The sequence below is a fragment of the Trichosurus vulpecula genome, chromosome 8, assembly GCF_011100635.1.
Source record: "Trichosurus vulpecula isolate mTriVul1 chromosome 8, mTriVul1.pri, whole genome shotgun sequence".
Classification (NCBI taxonomy): Eukaryota; Metazoa; Chordata; class Mammalia; order Diprotodontia; family Phalangeridae; genus Trichosurus; species Trichosurus vulpecula.
Window position 1 is genome coordinate 98,878,274 of NC_050580.1, and position 23,762 is coordinate 98,902,035.

The window sequence follows — 23,762 nt, forward strand, 5'->3', positions numbered from 1 at the left end:
AACATTTCAGAGAATTTCAAGTTATAAAATTTTGGACAAAAAATTACATAATTTCAGCCATGATTTAATGATGTCTAAATCTCTTCTCACAAAATGATCATTTTTTTTCTCTTCAAAATGGGAAAACAGTAAAATATCCGGATTTGGCAGAGAAGGAAAGAGGAACAATATGGGACAAGGAAATAAATCATTATGTATTCTAATCAAGGATTTGAACCAGTAGAAATTTAAGCTTTGAAAAATGTGACATGAAATATACAGAAATTTACCAAAAAACTCACAAAATATCTATTAAAAAATAAACATCACTAAAGATATAGTAGATTTTTACCTGGTTAGAGGCAAAAAGTATGTAATTGATGAATATATTCAGCTGCTGACTTGCTGGACTTTTATCAAAGCTTAAATTCTAAGCTATATTAAAATATTCTGCCCATTAGGAAGAAAAATCATAAATTCCTACTTAGAAATGTTTTAAAATAAACTTAAACAAGATATAGACAAAAGACATCATTACAAACAACTTGAACACTTAGAGAAACAAAAATAATAAAGAGTTGCAAAATTTTTCTTTAACTTCATTATTTTTATATTCTTTCTCTCTCCTCTATGGCTTTTTAGAAAACTGAGAATATCTGAGTACATTGTTTTTATATTTTCGTGGACTAAAATGTGATTTTTAAAAATATTAGAAATTAAATTATTATTGCTATTAGACACTGACCAGAATGCTTGAGGGTTTTGCATAACATGATAATAACAATCACAAGTTGGGCAAAGAACTTAAAGTATTTTAATTAAATAATTTTTTAATCTTATCACACCACAATAATGATTACTAGTTGATATAAGACATGAAAAATTGTTTCTCAAATACAAAAAATTATAAAATAAGACAGAATAGTTTAGATTTTCACAAAATGTCTACTGCTTTTAAAATTATCAAAATAAGGTAAGGTACATTCACACAAGAGACCAATGTATGGATATTAATCCAAGATGACCATATTGAAATACATAAAATTTTAATGATATAAATAAGAATAAGGAAATAAAATATAGAAGCATTCATTCTAAAGATGCTTAAATTAAATACAGCCTAACTAGGCCCCATAAGATATATACATCTATAGACAGCCACTGGAAAATAAACCTTATGTATCTAAAAATGTATTTATCACTTAACAGGTACACTGAATATGTAAAATTTTCCATGTGCCTCACATCATTTTCTTAATATGTATCTATAGGAAACCAACTCCAAAAATAAAAATCCTAAGAATTAAAGTTGTTCATAAAATCTGTCACGTTAGTTAACTTGACAAAAATTCAAAACCTATTATAAAGGTAAATATATATATATCTATATATATATAAACAGATGCTTCTAGATGACAGCTTTGTACACTCCTTTTCAAAGAAGTATTTAACAATCACACCAGTCCATTTGCATAGAATTTAGATAATGACTGACAGCATTGAAAAAAATGTTCTGCAATAAATAATACATTCATAGGATTATCTTTTGTTTGCATCTTACTGTTCCACCATACTCTTTTCCCAAAATGCTAGACCCTTTACAAGTATTCTTTCATTTCAATTGCATTGGCAGGAAGGTGCCACAATGGATAGAATTCTGGGCGGGCCTGGAGTCAAGAACATGTGAGCTCAAATCCAGCCTCCTACATTTAATAGCTGTATAGACCACAGGCAAGTCCCTTAACCTGTTTACCTCAGTTAGCTCATCTGCAAAATGAAGAAAGTAATAGTACCTACCTCCCAGAGGATCTGGGAGTCTGGCACATAGCGTGCTATATAAATGATAGTTATTATTATTGTTATTATTATTAAACTATATAAAATATATAATATTGTACAATGATCAACTGTGAACGACTTAGCTATCCTGATCGGTAAAATGACTCAAGCCAACTCTGAATGACTTATGATGAAAATGATATACACCTCCAGAGAAAGAACTGATGGAATCTGAGTGCAGACTTATTTTTCTTGGGGTTTTTTTTGCACCATGGAAAACGTAGAAATATTTTTTGTGTCATTTTACATGTGTAACTGATATCACATTTATGTCCTTCTCAGTGGGGTGGGGGGGAAAGGAGTGGGAGGGAGAGAGAGAGAAAATTTGCAATTCAAAACTGTTTAAATGATTGCTAAAAATAATATTTTTTAAAAATTATATGTATGATATAAATTTACATTAATTGAATTATTTTTAAATGTTTCCAAATACTTATAAGTTAAAAGACATATTATTTTAACTTACTTTAAAGAAACTTTAGTCACCTGATTTATCAAAGTACATAGTTCCAGCAATACTTACCTTTAAAAAAGTATTTTCAGGAACATAATTTTAGAAATATTTTGAGTACAGAATTTATATACCTCAGACAACCAATAATCTATTTTAGCTAAAGCAGTACATGAAATTTAGATATCTTCCACAGTACTATGAAATCTTCAAAAAATAGCATTATTTTTTTAAATTTTTATATTTCATTTTTAAAATAAGACACGGGTAAAGTAGCTAGTTTTTACTGACTGCTCTACTATGATTCCAGTGGTTCCAAATTTTTAAAAATTAATATCATCTAATTGGCATAAGCTAGTGGTATTTAAAATAGACTAAGGTAAACTCAAATCATCACTAGTTCCTGAGTGGTGTGAAGAAAGTATCCTCTGGAGTGGTCACAAATATTCATATTACATTATTTGAAGTTGTAATTGTGTAAAATAATTTGTTTCAGTCCAATGGAAAATACAGTATAAATTGAAATAATGTGAGCACTTTATTAGATTCATTATTCACACTAATCCCAAGCTAGTTCTATTTCTTAATATTCCCAATGATTTTTGCCCAGAATAGATTAAGGCAAGTAATGTCCAGGGCAAATATTATGTTAAAGAGGAAAATCTTTTAAGAGAGATCTTGATTTTGAAATAGCTAAGCATTTTTAAGTCAATTAGTGTGTTAGACTCACAACACAGCCAACACTTTAAGCACACTATAACTGAGAATACAGTTATGATAATAAAGATAATTTACACACTGCTCTTCTTTGGTAATTTAATACTTATTCAAAATGTGAAATAAAATTACAACCTATTTACCTAACATGTTTCCTTTGAGATCTAGGAAGAAGTTATAAATCATTATGCAGTCCTGACTTTCTTATGATATATTAAATATTACCTTTATATTACATACTTTAAAACCAAGAAACTTCCACCTAAAAGCCTACCTATGTTCAAGTCCTGTCTCTAATAAGTACTAGCTATGTGCCCCTGGGCAAATCAGTAACCCTCTCAGCATCCATAGATGACTCTCAAAAGCAATCAATTGCAGAACAATTGCCATTCCATAAATATATCAGAATCAAGGTAATGATGATGGAAGATGTTGCTTTTTAATGTACTGATAACAAATAAAACTCCAATGACAAATATATTTATTTTCATCTATTTATATAACTTTTCTCTTTTTAATATTTTTACAATTACATATAAAAACAATTCTTAACATTCATTTTTTACAATTTTGCATTCCAAATTTTCTCCTCCCTTCTGTCTCATACCCCCTCATTGAGAAGGAGAGCAATTTGATTTGTTATACATGTGTAGTCATGCAAAATATATTTCCATATTAGTCATGTTGTGAAAGAAAACACAAACCAAAAAAAGAAAAAGTTTTTTTTAAAAAAGTATGCTTCACTCTGCATTCAGACTCCATCATTTCTTTTTCTCGAAGTGGAAATACTTTTTCATCATGAGTCCTTCAAAATTGCTTTTCATTGCTGAGAATAGCTAAGTCATTCACAATTGATCATCACACAATATTACTGTTACCATATACTATGTTTTCCTGGTTCTGCTCACTTCACTTTGCATTAGTTCATGTAAGTCTTTCCAGGTTTTTCTTAAAGCATCCAGCTCATCATTTCTTATTGTATAATAGTATTCCACACCCTGTTCAGCCATTCCCAAGTTAATGATTATTCCCTAGATTTCCAGTTCTCTGCCACTACACAAAGAGCCAGCTCTCACTCTGTATCTTGGGTTCAAATGAAGGCAAGCCATTGACTTATCCTTTATTAATAGATCACATGCCTCTATTAATAAATTATATTATGCTCAGAAAAATGGCCTCATGTTATTTATTAAATTTCCCCTGTGACAGGAGTTCTTCTCTTCAGTAATTTTTGTATATCTTTTTCCATTTGGTGGATTCTGCTTTTTAAGGAGTTTCCTTCAGTGAATTTTTGTGCCTCTTTTAATATTTGGTCTACTCCCTTTTAATGTGTTATTTTCTTCAGTATTTTTGTGCCTCCTTTAACAAGGTGTTGAGTCTTTATTCACAATATTTTGAACCACTCTCCTTTCTTTTTTTCCAATTTTTCCTCTATCTCTCTTATATGATTTGTAAAAACACTTTTTGAGCTCTACCCAGAGGTCTTTGGGGCCTGAGATCAATTCACATTTTTCTTTGAACTTTGCATGTAGTTGTTTTGACACTGTTGGCTTCTGAGTTTGTGTTTTGATCTTCCCTATCACCATAGTAATTTTCTATAGTCAGATTCACTTTTTATTGTTTGTTCATTTTTGAAGCCTATTTCTTGACTTTTAACTTTATTCTAAAGTTGGGCACTGCTCCTGGGGTGGAGAGGACACAATCTCAAATTTCAGGTTTTTCATGCTGCTCTTTTCAGATATATTTCTAGGGATTTGTATGTTTTCAATTTTTCTAAAGTAGCAAGATCTGGTGTACTAGTGCTCCTCCTCACCCTGGGACTGTGACTGCGAACTGCATGTAGGCAATACAGAGACCTGTCGGGTCCCCTATAATCTTTCTGACCAGTTGTTCAACTCTCTTACCACCTGGGCACTGATAGCTCTGGAAGCCCCTGCTGCCAATTGAGTTGCCCCAAAGGCCTGCTGCTGGTTTGCCAAAGACACAGCCTGCACCAAGGACATTGCGCTCCACTCTCAGTCACAGACCTTTCCTGCCAACCTTCTAAGTCATCATGGATTTTAAAATTATTTCGCTCTATCCTTTTGTTGATTCTGCCATTCCATAATTCATTTTGAGGAGTTACTTTCAAGTTGCTTGGAGGGGAATTTGGGAAAGCTGAGGCAAGGCCCTGCCTTTACAAGGCCACCTTGTTTCTGCTTCAAATCACTTTTTTAAAGGGGTTAGGATTGGGAAGTGTAGTGAACTGAAACAGGAAAAGGCCACACACAATTTGTAAGTGGGAAATAAAGGTAGATTAGGAAAAAAAAAAGAGTCCATGTGATACAGTGAGATGTACCTAAATAACTATCAAACTAAATAAAATAAAAATTTCAGTTACATAAGATCATCTATCATTGATATCACAAGAACTCAAAGGAGGATAAGGTACCTAAAAAAGAAGGTAGAATATGTAACGGGTATGTGTTTTTAAAGGGAGAAGAAGCACTAGCCTTGGAAACGATAAAACTAAACTTTACTATCTAAAACTATAAAAATTTTAAAAATCTGATCAGAAATTTTGCCCATAACATAAACAAAACTGAACAATTACAATTGCAACAATTTGGTAGAAAACAAATCCTAACAGACTAATTGCCTTCTACAACAGAGTAACAGATCTCATAAATAGCAAGAGAAAGGGAATAAGCATTTATATAGCACCGACTATGTGCCAAGCACTATGCTAAGCACTTTAGAAACATTATCTCCTTTGAGCCTGATAACAGCCCCACAAGGTAGGACCTGATGTTATCTTCATTTCACAGGAATTTTTGAGGAAACTGAGACAAAAAGAGGTTAAGTGATCTGCTCTGGGTCATATAGGTATTAAACATCTGAAGCCAAATTTGAACTCATGTCTACCTGGCTCCAAATCCAGTACTCCCACTGAATCATCTAAATATTTCTGAGAGTAAAATATATTGTCTTGGTATTAGTAAACTGACTTTTAATTGTCTTACATTACATTTTTGTCAATAATCTAAAAAAATATGGAGTGCTTGGTGAATCACAAATATGACTATAATTAGAAAATAAGAATGAAAAGGTTAAAGAGATAATGATTATTAAATTTGAAGGAAAAGCTGATAGGTAATTCTCTTTCTAGTGGTCTCTAAATTGGGTAGATCAGTAGTGTCAAACTCAAATAGAAATAGGAACCACCAATCTATACACATGTATCCCTGTGGCTGCATATATTAACTTAGTTTTTACATGTAATGTTATGTATGTTTTTTATTTCATTAAATAGTTCTCAATTACATTTTAATCTCATTCTGCGGCACTGAGCCACATGGGGCCCACATACGTGTTTGATACCTCTAGGGCAGACTTTTAACGTCCTAGAATGCTTTAAATTTCACCATGTCTGCAATTATAATATGGGTTATATGACCTTTAAAAGGGACATCACTGAGTTACAGGTCACAGTCTTTGCTATAGAATATCAGTACATATTAAAGTAGAAGGGGCAGGAATATATATCAAGAAGGAAGTATATGAAACAATTCACTATTTCCAAGACACCATCAGTTTTCCATCACCAGAAATGAGAGGTAGGTAAAAGCATAGAGAAAGAAGAAAAAAACTTAAAATGCATTAGCTTGCATTAATGCAAGAATGCATTAGAATGCAGGACTTGGGTTATAAGGGAATTTAAATGGATGGTAAACAATTTTCAAGTAGCTAGAACACTTCTTAGTCACAGACCAATCCAGTAAAGTGGCTGCCTTTTAAGACTGCTGCATCCATGCAGAGCCAGTTAACACAAGGAGGACCAACATCAGTTCAAAGATCCTAGCATCACAACCCCAGTTCAACTTCAAATCCTTCTTGAATTAAGCAATTTAGCACTATGATCAGAGGCAAGTTAAAATTTTCTATAATCATTCACAGTAATTTCTATATAGAGTATTGTCCCTTCTTTATGAGATAATTTTTTCCATAATGACCTTTTTTATGAATTGATGGAAATCAATTCAAAGAATCATAAAATTACTAAATATCATTTTTATCTGCTTTATATGCAATGATATAGAATTACCTTAAAATAGTGAAATACCACAGAATATCCAACATATGTCACTATTATGTTTAAATATAATATCAGTACTAACACCACATTTTCCCATTCTCTTTTCTTATTTCTGTTCTCCTTTCCCCAAATCAAATTTACTTACCATGTCTTGGTATTAACTTCATATCTATAAAGGTCATCTACTAGTCCATATTTGTTGCCTGGTAAAGCTTTATAACCACCATGTACATAAATGGACTTTGTCATTTCATCATACACACTTGTGTGGCCATATCCACCTTGCACAATTGCTCCTTTTGTTTCTGGAACGAGCCAGGTATTAGATACTATAGGAGAAAGAAAATAAAATATTGAGAAACTATTACAATTCTAACATAGTTAAAAATATAACTACACTATAAACACAATCTCTGAACTTGCAAGTTAATACATTTTGTATTTTACCAAGTAAATATACCATACTAACTACAGGGTATATATGAAACTGAAATGTGACACTTAGCTACTTACACGGAGAAAAATAAAAAGACTACATATGTACTGTATAAGTACATATATAAATTATCCATTTAAAAATGTTAAATAGAATGCAAATCAAAATATTTCTGAAATTTTATTTCACATCCAGCTAATTGGCAAAGATAATAAAAGATAGAAATAGCCCATGATGGATAGAGCTGTGGGAAGACAGGAACAGTAATACACTGATGATAAAGCTGTAAAACCATCCTAGAGAGCAATTTAGAATTATACTAAAGAAGAAACTAAAATATCCACAAATGTCCAAGTACCTTTGAGACCAATATCCAAGATAAAGGTACCATATAAATGTTCATAGAAATACTTTTTGTGGTAGGGAAAAAATACTGGAAACAAAGTAGATGACCATCAATCAGGCAATGGCTAAACAAGTTATAGTACTCAAATATAATGGAATATTAGTGTAAATGGATGAATATGAATAATTTAGAGAACCATGGGAAGAACTATATGAACGGATATAGAATAAGGCATAACCAGAAAAACAATATACACACTGACTACAACAGTATAAATGAAAAGAACAACAACAAGAAGACTGAATGCTAAGTTACTGCAATGTTCGAGGGTAAGTACCAAAGAGGTGAGAAATACTTTTTTCACATTCCTTTATTACATCAGGTTCCACCAGTGTATTAAAATATACTATTAATATGCCATTACACTATTAAACACACTGAATACACTATTAAAATAAAAGTATATGTTAAAATGTTTTTTCTCAATCTTTTTTATTCTTTATTACAAGGAATATTTTGTTGGATTTTAGAGAAGGGAAGATATTTGGAAAGGAAAGTGGTGTAATTACAAATAAAAAATCAATTTTAAAAGATCATATTAAAAAAGCATTTTAGACCAGATCTGTTTCATTGGCACATGCAACTCCTGATGAGGTAACTCCCTCTACTTACAGTCTTACAACACTTGCCTAGGATACTTTAAGATCATAGCCAAGTCTTTCCAATTCCAAGCCTGGCTTCCTATCCACTGTTTTATATATTTTATATTTTGAAAGATTCATATAGTTTATTAACTTAAGAGTAGTTTCAACTGTGGCAAACTTACTTCTGAGTAAGAGAAGTAAAGAGAATGTGTTGAACTTTATGAATTTATAGAATGTGGTTTTGCAATCAGGAACTTGGCTTTAAGGCCTTCCTTTGAAACTAGCTATGTGGCAAGTCACTTCATCTCTCTGCTCATCATCTTTAAAATAGATATGATTGAACTTCAAATGCCCCTCTAGCTCTGAATCTATGATTCTATGATCTATATTTCTATGTTCCTATATTTGTAAATAAAGTGTTAAAATGTATCATCTCACTATACAATTTCAAGGTCCTACCATAAGCTGTGATTTATAAATATGGAAAGGTACAGCATAGTCATTCATTCAACAAATATAATTTAGTTCTACAATAGATATAATGAAGAGTTACATTATCATCACCCTAAGAGAACCTATGGCACTTAAGATACCATCTAGAAATTATACAGGAACTACATGCAACACCTTCTTCCTGTCCTTATCTCTAATTCCATATCCAGAGGGTCTCTGTGCTTTGCAGCCTTGATTAACTAACTAAAATAGTCTAATCGGGAAGAATACAGATGGTGAGGTTCAAAAATGTCATACAGATAATTCTAGAGTAATAAAGTGAGAACTTCTTTAAAGACAACAACATAAGAAATATGGAAAGCATGGTTAGCTAATTTCTACTCATTTAAACTGAATTCAATAAACATCTGCTAAGTGCCTTGAAGACACTGTGCTGGTTATAGAGGATCCAAAGATGAAAAATTATTGAATATTCCTTGCCCTTGATTAGCTTAAGGTTTAGTAATGGGATGACACAAATAAATATAACATGTTACAATGCTGCTTGTTTCCCATTTTGTTTCCCAATTACTCATTTAAATAGTTCAGGACTAGCTTGTATCAACTGTATGTCACATCTTTTCCCTGTTCTTCTTTTTATGTTTTACTAATTCTGATCTTATCTCTAGTCAATAGTCTGACTATACAAAGACAAATGATTCAGGAATAACTCTTGAATCAATGACAAGTCTTTTTAAAATTTACTGTACTTCATTTTGTGGGAATATTTGGTCCTCATCATTTCTATCACTTAACAATATTTTCTCAAAGAAAGTATTTATGATATAAATGTACAAGTCTTCTGTATTATCCACAAGTCTTTATCCTTTCTCATGTCATCTTCCTGAAGGATGCTTTGCCATGGTGTTTCTCCCTACCCTTAGTTTTCACCACTGCTTCACTGAAGTTAATATCAGAGTTTATATTCATTTGAATTGAAGCATCTTATCAAGTTCTTCACAGAGTTTCTCTCCCTCTTCATCCTCAGTAACTAATGTTGGCCCATAAGCTCCAATTATTTTCATTATGTTCATTTTTCATCATTAGTAATACAATACATGTACTGTCCTTAGTAATACAATACATGATGACCAAATATCTCAAGAAACAACATTACTTGTTGTCAGAGTGTTTAATAAAAGTCATCCTCCCAACTTATTTATTTGCTTCTCCAAGAAGTAACTGTAAGCTATCCTTCCATTTATCAGTAATGTACTTCTTTCTCCTGGTTTGGATTATATTAAGAATGTCAAGATTGATACTTTTCGGCTCTTCTATTATTATGTCCACTCACTGGTCATTGGACAAGGATTTCACAGCCATAGTAATTATAATAATCAAATCAAAGCATATGAATAGTCTAAAAACTGATTGTAATTTTGATTTTTTTCTTTGTTTCATTGGCGGCCATTGTCAATGGAAAAGACATAGAAATAAATTATAACTGCCCACATAATTTTAGGCCCTGTAAATAAATTGCCATAACAAGGGGACATGTTGAGCCAAAAAAAGGTCTTAGCAAACATTTGACCTAACAAATAGAGAGAGATGGCTGGCAAAGGCAACTCCAACTTTGAAAATAAAATTATTTATAAAATCTTATGTAAATGGATGATAGAAAATTATGTATAGTATCTCATAAAACAAAGAGAAATATAAGGTAAACGCAAAGGAAATTTGACAACACATTCAATTAAGCAAAATCAGCCTAGTGACGTTAGTAGAACAAACATGGAAAATGAAAAAAAAATTATTTTTTAAAAATCATGGGAGAGGATTCTGGGAAGATGGCAGAGTAGGACAGAAAATTCCAAGCTCTCCAGATTTTTCCTGACAAAAGAGATAAAATAGCACTTTAAGGTTAACAAACTGTGGGCAAAAATAAATAAGAATAGAGGCACAACAGGGGTCGTCCTAGGATAATTTGAGAAGATCAGAAGAAAAATCCTAGGACTAGGTTTGGTCTCTGTGAAGATTAAACACCTCCAGGCTAGGATCTGTTTTAGCAGCAAGCTGCAAGCCCTGGGGTTAGCTGATGTGGGAAGATGCCTCAGCCCCAGCCACAGGAACTTTTACCCCAAGGATAGTGAGGGGAGCTGGGCATCTGAGCCCAGGAATATCGAAGGAAATTCTGCTGACAAGGAACACCAGACAGTGAGGGCAAGAAGGAAAGAGCACATGCCCAGTGAGTGTAGAAGCAGTAGGGCAGAATGTCCATGGCTGTGGGCACTTACAGGAGGTTGGAGGTTTGCCTTGGTTCCAGGCTAGAGGGGGAGAACTGAAGATCTGGGGCAAGAGGCACCACCCCCCATACCTCAGGACTAGAGGTGACTACAAAAATTAAGCTATTACCACAAAAAAAATGCACAGGCAAAGGAGAAAGAATCCAAATATTGAAAGCTATTATAGACACAGAGAAGACCAGGGTTCATCTTCAGAGGAGGATAGTGAAGCAAAGAAACCCCCTTCCACTCCAAAGAGTAACATCAAATGGTCACCTGCCTAAAAAGAATTCATAGAAGATCTTTAAAAAGACTTTTAAAATCAAATGACAGAAATGGAGGAAAAACTAAAAAAAATCCAAGAAAAACAAGAAGATTATGAAAGTAAAATAAACCAATTAGAAAAGGAGATCCAGAATCTTAAGGAAGAAAAAGACACCTTGAAAATTAGAATTGGGCAAGGCAAAGCCAGCAAAATCATAAGAGATCAAAAAATAATTAAATAATATATGAATAATTAAAAATAGAAGAAAAAGTGAAATATCTTATAAGAAAAACAACAGATCTGGAGAATAGATCAAGAAGAAAAAGCATAAAAATAATTGGACTAACTAAAAGCTACGATCAAAAAAAGAATATTGATAGAATAATATAAAAAAACTAAAGAAAACTGCCCTGAAGCACTAGAACAAGGGAGGAAGTAGAAATAGAAAAATCCATTGATCACCACTTAAAAGATATCCTATGAGGAAAACTCATAGGAATACCATAGTCAAATTCTGAAACCCCCAGCTCAATGATAAAATATTAAAAGCAACAAGAATAAAATAATTTAAATATGATGCTGCCACAATTAGAATCGCACAAGACCTAGCAGCAGAGACATTAAAGGACTGCAGGTCTTGGAATACTATATATCAAAAAGCAAAAGACCTAGGGCTCTGGCTGAAAATATCATACCCAGCTAAGTTAAAAATGGACATCTGATCAAGTGTAAGACTTTCAAAACTTTGTAAAAAAAAACTGAACTTAAAAGAAGATTTTACATACAAGAGGCAAGAAAAACATAAGGTACATACCAAAGACTGATTACAATGGATTCAATAAGGACAGGCCATTTACTTTTTATATGTGTAAAATGCAAAACATATGTCTAAGATTCTTATTAATAATTGGGTAGCTCATAAGAAAGATTGGGGTAAACCTGAGTATGATATGAATTTTAAAAAGTAAAACCATTTAGGAACAGCTAAAAAGAGTAATTATTTTATACAAATGAGGTGCAAGAATCGATACAGATTAGATGGGGGAGGAGGGGTGGTAGTTCTGGTGACCTACTTTCATAGGGAATGGGTTTAAGAGGGAACAGTACATTTATATTTAGAAGAATATAAAAAAATCTTCCAAATTAAGAAGAAATAAAACAGTAAGGGGATAGGGAGGGAGGAGAGGCCAAAGGAGGGATCTTTAGAGGGGCGGGTGAGGGAATAGGTAAAAGGGGGTATAGAAGGGTGTTTAGATTTATGAGACTAGGAGGATAGGGGAGAGGGATAGGCAAATAATAGGAGAGCAAGGTAATAGGTAGAAGTAAAGTAGAGGAGGCAGGAGGGATAGGAAACAAGAGATATGCACAAGCATAAAAACAGAGGTCAGGAGTAGAATGTGTTTGGGAAAATATACATAGCCTTCATTGGTGGGGGGTGGGGGAGAGAACAAAGTAAAAAAGTACACAGCAGAGCAAAAGAAAACTTACAAGGAAGCAAAGAAAAGATAGACAGCTCTCAACAAAATGTGTAGTATTTATTATACAGGCTTTCTTGAAATGAAAATTTATTGTTACATATTTTGAATCCTCTCTTACGTTCTGCTATGCACATGACATGTTTTTCCCCTTTCTTACTTTATATTTAAGTTCCAATATTTAAGTTTATGATATGTTTTTGTTTCTTTCCTCTATTCTGTATTTGTGTTCTGGTGTAAAAAAAATAATTACAAACTATCTTTTCAATAAAGAACAATGGAACCATCACTCTTAGATACTAACAATATAGTTCTGGTAGAACTATATAACAATATAGATGGACATGTAGGAGAGATAGAAATGGCACTAAATAGATTGAAGACAAGAAAAACAACCAAATTGGACCAAGTGCATATAGAAGAGGCACATGGTACACAATGTGAAAACACTGAGGGAAAAAATTGTAAGGTATTTCAAAGAAAACATACCACAGACATGGAAAAAAATCTGATTCCATTTGTAGAAGAGAAAAGACAACTAAGGTTACCATCAAGAACTATGGACCTATATCCCTGTTCTCATATCAATATATAACCTTCATGAGAGTCTTCTGTAAACAAATTGATGGCATTCTTGATAAGGGTATTATTAGTAGGAACATGGAGCCTTTCACAAACAATATCTAACAATGGGTTGTTTGCTAATTATAAAAATTTGATTTGGCAAAACAAAAAATGTTGCCTTTCAGGTTCATTTTCCATAAGGCACCTCACATCAATACTGCAAAACCACTAGGATTCCTTGAAAGATAGAGCAACAGAAGCAACACCATAACAACATCATAAAACCATGAGATGTATACTCAACAAAGGTAATCATCACTGTGATGGAGCAGATCTAACAGAGTCCAAGTTAAAGAGGAATTCCTTATGGATTTGGGGTATTATCAATGTTCCTGTTTACATATGACAATGTGATGACTTTATTAAATCCTGTGACACTGCAGAGACTCCTAGAAGAAATCTACAATCATTCAAAGTAATTTGGCCTACCATGCACAGAGTATAAAGTAAGCATATGAAGGATATATATTTCTCGCATTACAGCATGCATTTGAATGGACAAGGTACAAACCTTGATTATCATTATATGTATTTAAAATAGAAAGTAAGATATACATGGAGTTAGGCCCAACACAGAATGGAAAGAGTGGGCTAAACTGCCTTCAGGAAATTGCAAACATCTTTTAATGACTCCAAGCTTCCTACAAAAGCAAAGCCTCATTTTTAAATTACCAATGTTCTACCAGTGATGCTATATAGCAACAAGCCATAAAATACAACAGTCTCTGGAGAATTAAAAGCTAACATCAAAAAGGTCAATTCAGACTACAACATAGGAAAAAGAGGAAGTGAGGGTGAAAAATAACAAGTGGACAAGGAAAGTGCTATAATGACATCCATATGATGTCAGGAGAAAATGAAGAAAACCACTAGTATATTTAATGGCTCCCCTGTGGTAAACTTTTTTGTTGGGGGATGGGGGAACATACGCAAGAATCAAATAATTATGAGTAGGCATAAATGGATTGAGATCTATACCATTGAAAACAAACTTTCAAACCCTTGAGATCACACACCCATTTGAGTATTTGAATAAATTAAAATGAGATGTGAATGCAAAGAACTAAAAACAAAATAAATGCCTGTAGATTAGGTAATATTAAAAAAATTATGGTACATAACTGTATTGGAACATTACTGCATCATTAGAAATTATTAATGTGAAGTGTTTAAGTAAACACACGAAGACTTATACTAAAAGATACAGAGTTAAGTGAGCAGAACCAGATAAACACATTTTTGAAGGGAAGGTCTATGCTGGTCCTGTTCCTACTTTCTGAGGGGTGCTGGGTGTTGTATTACTAGCCGTGTCCAATATAAAATTTATAATCAATGATCTGAATAAAAACCAAAATCAAGCTTATCTAGTATGCAAATGAAACAAAGCTAGAAGGAATAGCTAAAATAAGGTAGATAAGACTAGAGATCTAAAAAATATTTCAAAAGTTTGGAAAAATGGGCCAAAAATAAATCTAAAGAAAAAATTAATATTATATTTGGGTATAAAAAATCAACTGAACAAGCAAAGAATATCATAACTATAGCTTTATAATAATGTATAGTAAGAGAAAAGTACTATTTTACAAGTGCCTTGCCCAAGGTCACAGAGCTAACAAATAGTATAAGAACTTAAATTCAGTCCCTTTGACTACAAGTCCATTCTTCTTTCCATTATATTACACTGCCACTTAAAAAATAGTAACATTTTAGCCATGATTGGTCTTATGTTTATTATTTTATTTTCTCTTGACAACCTTGTGAGGAGTAAGGATTCTGGGGTGAGGGTTAGGAATAAAATAGTGTAGTGTGTGAGGTTTTGTTTCTTTGTTTTCAGAGGGAGGCAGTATTATGTAGTGGACAGTGAGCTGGCCTCAAAGCCAGGGTTCAAGAAGACAATGGGTTCAAGCCCCACCTCTGCTACAAACTGACTTTGTGACCCTGTAGGCAAGTCATTTAACCTCTTGGTATGCTATACAGCTCTCAAAAAGGATAAATGACAGGGAAGATATGGTCCTGCATGGGTAGAGGGAGTTTTCTCATCTGATATTACCAATACCAATGAAATTATAATTATAGTCACTATCTCTATACCCTAGCTCAAGAGTCTTTAATCTTTTTTTGCATGATGTACCCCTTTAGCAGACTAACAAAACATATAGATCCCTTCTCAGAATGTTCTCAGAAATAACATAAAAATACAAGATTACAAAAGAAACCTATTATACTGTAGTATCTATCATCATATCAAATATTTTTAAGAGATCACAAACCATAGTCTAAGAATCCTGACCAGATTATCTTAACCCTCACCCATTTTAACATCTCTGAGCCTTAACTTCTCCCATGTACAATGAGAATGTATTTTGTTGTTGTTGTCATTTAGTCATCTCAGTCATGTCCAACTCTTCAGGATCCCATTTGGGGTTTTCTTGGAAAAAATATTGGAGTGGTTTGCCATTTCCTTTTCCAGCTCATTTTACATATGGAGAAACTGAGGCAAACAGGGTTACGTGACTTGCTCAGGGTCACACAGCTAATAAGTCTTTGTGGCCAGATTTGAAGTTGGATCTTCCTGATTCCAAGACCAGCAATCTATCCACTGTGCCACCTAGCTGCCCTAAGAATGTATTATTTATTTCATATTATTGTAAGGTAAGTACAATATTTCAGAAACAAAGGTGCTATATAAACATGAATGTGAATTGTTTCTATGGAAAATGTATTCTAAATGTAGGGGGGTGGTCAAGGGTCCAGCTTTCCACCGAGGGAAGAATTCCCTGAGCACTGTACTTCTCAGGGAAAGAAGATAATATCCTCATGGACCTGGTGCTGAGATTAAAGTCATCATCTTTGGAGCAAGGTGGTAGTCATTGTACTTCACTGTGAATTGCTAGGATAATTGTGGATCCAACGGGAAGTAGAACTGCCTATCTAGCAGCTCTAAAATATGCTTCTGTCTTAGGGAAGTTCAAACCATAGAACAACATGAAAGTTCCTGGGCCAGGGGGCAGCATTTTGTAGGGCCCTGGAAGAAAGAGTGGTTCACCAAAATGTCAAGAGGTTGAAACAGAAGTGCATATCTCTTCTGAGAGGAATCAAAACCATAGAATGGTACTGAATCTGAAATATTTTCGAAATATTTAGAAATATTTTAGAAAAGTAGGACATACAAGAAAAGGAAGAGAAATATATTGCTTTCTAATTAGCTATTTATTGGGTTCTTTATGAGTTTTATAGGATCTTTTTGCTCTTTCACATCTGCATTTTCTGTGGAATGAAATAAAGGCTGTCCTGTACTTGAAAAAAATCTTCATTTCTTTGAATGCTTCACAAGAGATGAGAACCCTATCATCCACATCTGTTGAGACAAGATAATGAACTATATTGTGAGATTTGCTAGAACATACACTGGATTGGGGAAATATTACTCATCTAATCAATCGACAACATTTATTAAGCTCTTACTCTGTGTTTAGCACTGTGCTAGGAAGTGAGCCAAAGAGAGAGTGATGATCTTTCAGGTAAAGTTTCTAAGATCAAACCCAATTCGTATAATCCCACAGCTTGGAATGCTGAGCCGAGAGTCATATTAATTTACAATGACTAAACTGCAAATGAACTTCTGGAATATAGTCCATTCATAAGTTGGTGACTGCTAATATTCTGAAAATTCACAAGTTTTAGAAAGTATCTGTTGTTTAAATAGAAGAGGTAAAAAGAAAATATATATGTATATATACATATATATACATAATATGAGAGAAAGAGAGAGAATCCTCCTTTGAAGCAGCTAGCAGCTAGTCAGTGAAATGGATAAATAAAGTAATAAAGTACTGGGCCAAGAAACATGAAGACCTGAGTTCAAATTTGATCTCAGATACTTAGCAGCTCTGTGACACTACGCAAGTAACAACCTCTATTTGCTTCAGTTTCCTCAGCTGCAAAATAGGGATAATTGCACACACTACACAGGGTTGTTATGAGAATCAAATGGGATATTAGTAAAACACTTTGTATAAAGCCTAGCATATGGTAGATACTATTTAAAAGTTTATTTCCTCTTCTCTCCCCCTGCCTTTTTCAGGGTAACAAAGATTGCCTTTTGGAAATTGATAAGATGTAACATTCTCTTAGTAATGCCATATGACTTCAAATCATAGAAGAGCATGATATCAAAAGAATAATTTTATGCAACCCAAAGGGAAACAAGAAGATACATGCTATACATAAGGATGCTAACCATGATGACTCACATGTAAGAAATGGCATAAAAATATAATACAGCATATATACATAACTTGAAAAAGGAGGTATGTATGTCATGAAGTGAAAAGGAGAGATAATAGATAAACTTCCAAAATGTTCTACTGGTAATCACTAAGAATTCAAAGAAGTACTCCAGAGCACTCTCTTCTGGGGTAGGGAACTTGTGGCCTCAAGGCCAGATTTGTTCTGTGAAGTTTGGATTCAGTCAAAGGGCCACACTTGAGGACCTAGAGGGACACGTGTAACCTCGAGGCTCCACGTTCCCCATCCCTGCTCTAGGTTTTCTACAAGGAATTTACAGATTCAGTATGAGAAGAGGTTGCTATCTACACAATGGAAGGGAGCAGCTGCTCTAAGATCATGGATCAATTGAATAAGAGTACAGGATCATTAATAAAGCAGAAAGGACCTAGTATTTAGAACTAGAAGGATGCTTTGAGGACTTTGAGGAAATTAAGGCCTAGAGGGGCTGAGTAACATGCCAGGTTGCTTAGGCAGTTGTAAGTGGAAGAACTCTGATTTGAGCCCAGGTGCTCTATCTCCAGAGTCATCATTTTTTTTAACTACGCCATGGTTCCTTCTCCCAATTCGAAATAAAATTTCACTGTCCTTTCTATAAAACAGATCACCTTACCTAACAATGAAGTTCAGTTGATGGCTTTAAAGCTAAAAGAAACAATGTAGTCAAAAGATGTGTTATTAGTTAAGCCTAAACAGACCCCCCCCCCAAAACAATCTAAAGACATGAGACCATTTTGAAGCTTTAACTAAAGCAAAACGCTAATATTATACTCACCTTGAGACTCACATTGAGATTCTTAGAAAGTTTATGAGGTATTGCTAACCTAAAGTGAAATAAATTTCCCTCTGGACTAACCCAGAAAAGCTTTATGGTCCAAGTTAGTAAAACCATCCACATAATTCCCCTCCAGAGATTTATAGATTCCCAAAAAGCAATAACTTTAAGAATAGCACAAAAGGGCAAAGGGAAGCACCTTTACTTCCACTGAAGGTCCAAAGGAATTTTCATCATCTCAGAATTAGAGATAAATTCCATGTAGCCAGATATGTAAGAAAACATAAACCTACTTACTCTACATGTCATGGTTCTATTTTGGGAAAAACATAACTACTACTTTTTTATCAGATGAAATAAATCTTACTTCTTCCTAAGTAAATTAATGCCCAAAGAATTTTGAAACAAGTCCTTTAGGAGACAGGTATATCTGAAGACAAGAGGTAGATTTCCCTGCGATGCAGTAAACTGTGGTACTACATAAACATCATGCAATAACTAAGATTCTACCGAGCCTTCTCTAATCAAAACATACCTAAATCACTGCATATTTAAATAAGGATAGTATTATTTTGAAATTTTTCTTAATTTTTAATTATTTTAAAGTTTTTTTTATAGTTTTTAAATTATTTCCTCAATATGAAAACTTAAAATCAGAAATATAAGCTCTAATTTGGAAAGTCAATTAAATGTGCACTACATTCAAGGTATTTTACTAGACGCTGTGACTACAGAGACAAAAAATGAAACTTCCTACTTTCGACGAACTTCTATCCAACAAATAAAAACCCTTTTTTTCAATTACATCTTTCAAATAATAGATTACATTAGATTTTTACAAGCTCCATTAAACTATAAATTTATCAGTGGGTAGAGGATAGACACTCTTCTGCATATTTCATCTGTTGCTTGTAGTGATACATCTTTACCATGTAGACTACATGTTATTAAATTTGCCCCTCACTATCTCATTGTATACAAAGTCAATCTCTGTGGCAATTGTTGCTCCTCAACATTTGAAATGACTATATTCTTGGGAGCTGTACTTCAGTATATCCAAGTGAAATTTTATTCTACTATTATATTTGTGTTTTTTCAAACTATTTCACTCCAAAACATTTCCGTAAGTACCCACCTTATATCTGTCTTTCATATATATTGAGAGAAGCTGAATCATAATGAAACAAATATCTCTTCAATGCTAAAAGAATGATTCACTTTGGGATTTTATCATAATCAAATGTTTTATCATTTAAAATTCATTGTGACATTGAAAGAATCTCTTGTGAAATGGAACCCTAGAGCCAGAGGATGGCCTAAAGGAACCAATACTTCACCTTTAAGAGAACAGATAGAAATTCAAATCCTGGAGGGCAACAAGCACCCACAGATCCTTCAATAACCTTAAGTCCTTATCACCTACTTTTTCCCCCCTTAACAATTTAAGCCCAAACCACCAGATAAAACGCTTACCATCCGGAGCCCATTATTATCTGTTCCTAATGAGAAAAGCAATAGCTCTTTAAAATCATGAAGGTCCCACAAAAGACAAGAATATTAACAGGCCAAGGTTAATGGTATTCAAATATATTCAGAGAGATCTGTGACTTCTGAAGTATGGGGTAATTGCCTCCAATGATCCAGATCACAATCTAACCATGCTTTTCCATTCTGTTCCATTCATCTGTGTCCTGCAAAAAACTCCTCACAATGGCATCCACCTAGTATCCTTTCTCTTAGCATCATGGGGACAATAATGTAATAGATGTTGTCCATTTATCCCTCACTCTCACCATAAGTTCAACACATCTTTTTTTGCTCATACATTTCTTTGATAACACCTGTTACTTCATATCTTCTAAGTAATTCCTTGTCTCTAAAATTTGCATCTGACTCATACCCACCATGGCCCTCTCTTTTACCATCTGGGTTATAGGAATTTTCAGGTATTTAAACATTACACTTCTACATCATGTTCAGTCATTCCATTCCACCAACAGAAGACTGGCATTAAAAAGACATACTTTATTTCAAATTTTTTTAAAAAACTTTACAATTTTGCAAGGACTATCTAAATCACTAACCTTTCTTATTCAATTCTAAGTACAATTCACTGTCGACTTGTACTGTCTGTCCAATACGTATACTAAAGGACAATCTTTATACCAAGGATGCTTAATCTGAGGTCCACTGACCACTAAGGAATCTAGATTTCAGGAGCCATTTAAATGTAAATGAGAAAAATTGCATCTTTATTTTCTTTAACCTCTAACTGAAATTTCGCATTTCTGTTGATTATGAATGCAAACAAAAATAATCATTCTGAAAAAAAGGATCCACAGGCTTCACCAGATTGCTAAAGGGGTCCTTGACATTAAAAAGTGGTGCAACTCTGTTCCATAGGTTATCCATCCAACTATACATCAACAATAGGCATTCTTAATCTAAGCAGTTTTTCTCAGCAAATATTTAGGCAAAAATATTTGAGTGGCTACGGAGACATTGTAAAGTTCTATACTTTAACACAATCAACACATCATCAACAAACAGGAGCCTTTGGAGGCCTGCGAAGTCTATATGGGATAGCTCAGTGACTTGATCTGTGCACTGGATCTCTTCCATGACCAATGTAAACATTTTGGCAAGTATGTATTTCCCTATTTTATGCCTCATCTGATATTTATGATCCTCTGATCATTCAAAGAGTCATAGAAGAAGCTGTACACATTCCAAAGAATCTTATATAATTTTACATATGCATAGGAGGTAACACATTGGAAGAGAGCATTCAAGGTAGCATTTTGTTCTACCAAATTAAATGTTTTTATTTTATGTTCAAAACAATGAGTAGTAAGCACATACTTCAACAAAAAGTACTGGGAAAAGTGAAAAGCAGTTTAACAGAAACAAAGTTTAAATCAATATCTCATCCCACATACCAAGATACCAACATGTGGATTCATAAAGTGAACATAAATGAACATAAACAAATTAGAGGAACATGGAAGAAATTGCTTTCCAGATCTCTGGATAGGGGACAAGTTTATAACCAAAAATCAGGGAAGATCACAAAAGGTAAAATCAACAATTCTGGTTATATTAAATTTGAATAATTTTGCACAGACAAAACCAATGTACCTAAAATTTTAAAAAGAACCTGGAAAAAATATGAAGGAAGTTTTTCTGAGAAGAGTATCATTTCCAAGTTATAGACCAAGAATCTATTTAGCTGAGGTGTAATGTCTGATGTTAAGAGACAAAGAAAGTACATACTATGATGCAAACAGAGTTCATACCTTAATCAAACAGCTAATCTGTCAAGGTCATAACAAGCTCCTTTGGGAAAGACAAGAAGAATGCAGTAGGGCCTTACTAGAACATGTACTCTATCCCAATTATATCACTCTAAATGTTAAATGATTGTCTTCTTTTTCAGAGTTTTATTTGTTTGTTTTCCAACTTTAGGACACAATCTTAACAAAGACAATTTGCACTCTCTGGGCACGTATGAAAAGAAGCACAAACACAAATTTGCTTTGTAGGGAAAGGCTAAATTTGTCTTGTGCTCTATACCCACTTGAAACAAGGTTCACAGTACTTTCTCTTATGTCAGTACCCTTGGCCAACCCTTGCTACTAATGGTGGCAAACATATTTGGGATGCTAAAATCAAGGAGTGGAAAATAACATGCATCTAGATTGTTTTGCTCTTCCTCTTACTTACAAGTACTTTCTTCTACTTCCCTGGACACTCTGGGGCACCAGTTGAGTATCAAGAGGTAACTAATACAAAAGATAAGACACAAGACACCTAACAGAGCAAGTATTTAATAAATGTTTTTATTACTCTAGCCATTAATAAAGTCATTAATAAGTGCTTATTGATTGATGGTTAATGGATACAAGCAAGACAAAAAGAAAACAAAAAGAAACACTATTATGTAGTGGACAAATGCTGGATTCCAAAGCAAAACTCTAAATTTGAATTCTGGCTCTAATATTTCCTACCTGTGTGAACCTGAGCAAGTCACTAAACCTCTCATGTCTCATTTCTGCATTTGTAAAATGAAAATAATAACATTTTGCAACATGCTTCATAGGGTGATGGTAAAAAAAAAAGTACATTTTAAAGGCAACCCACTACACTAGAAAGAGTTCCTAAAGGCCCTTTCTTCTATTTTTGCAAAGAATCCAAAACTACTTATCATCATTCTCTGAATTCAGCCACTAGTGAAAATAACTCATCCTACCTCTACACACTCACACCTCAGTGCTTTTCAGCTCCCAGTTTTTATGTTTTCCCCCCACAGAATGTAAACAACTGAGGGCAGGAATAGTCTTTTCTTTTTGTTCATATTGGTATATCCTTTGTTTATTACAGTGCCTAGTGCATAGTAGGCTCTTAATAAATGCCCGTGGGTGATACAGCTAGATGACTCAGTGGATAGAGTTATGGGCCTGGGGTCATGAAGACCTGAGTTCAAATGTGGTCTCAGACACTAGCTGTGTGACCCTGTGCAAGTCACTTAACCTCTGTTTACCTTAATCTACCGGAGAAGGAAATGATAAACCACTCCAGTATCTTTGCCAAGAAAAGCCCATGGACAGTATTGGTGTGCTATAGTCCACAGGATCAGAAAGAGTCAGATACAACTGAATGACTGAACATACATGAAGAAAACACTTGTCAACTGACTAGTTTTGTAACCACAAGATCTAGAATAAAACCCTGCCTCTGTCATTTCCTGTGTGGCCTTGAGCAAATAATGTAATACCTTTGGACTTCCTTTTCTTCATCTGTAAAATGGAGGGCCTACAAGGTCCCTTCCATTTTTAAATCTATGAGCTTATAACCCCATATCTACAAAAATAAAATCTACCTAATGACAGCTACATATTTCATTTTCCTTTGCCAAGGACTCAAGAACCTTCCTTCTATTATTCTGGATGCTAAATTCTTAGCATAAGCTTCCATTAACTCTATGATATAACAGGAACTGTCAGCAATCACTAATTATATACCTATTATGCACTTTTCTCTCACTGATATTTACTAGTAATTGTCATTTTTCTCTTCTTATATGATAAATTCTTTAAGAGATATAATCATTTTGTCTGGGTACAGCTTTTTCGTTA

At 33.7% G+C, this 23,762-nt stretch overlaps 1 protein-coding gene across 1 annotated transcript in view; it reads right to left on the reverse strand.

Moving 5' to 3' along the window:
* ATRNL1 (attractin like 1) overlaps positions 1-23,762 on the reverse strand; it is a 578,692-nt gene that overhangs the window by 409,825 nt on the left and 145,105 nt on the right. The window contains exon 9 of the mRNA XM_036736548.1: positions 7,207-7,390. Within this exon, the coding sequence (XP_036592443.1) occupies positions 7,207-7,390 (184 nt within the window). The remainder of the gene's footprint in view (positions 1-7,206; positions 7,391-23,762) is intronic.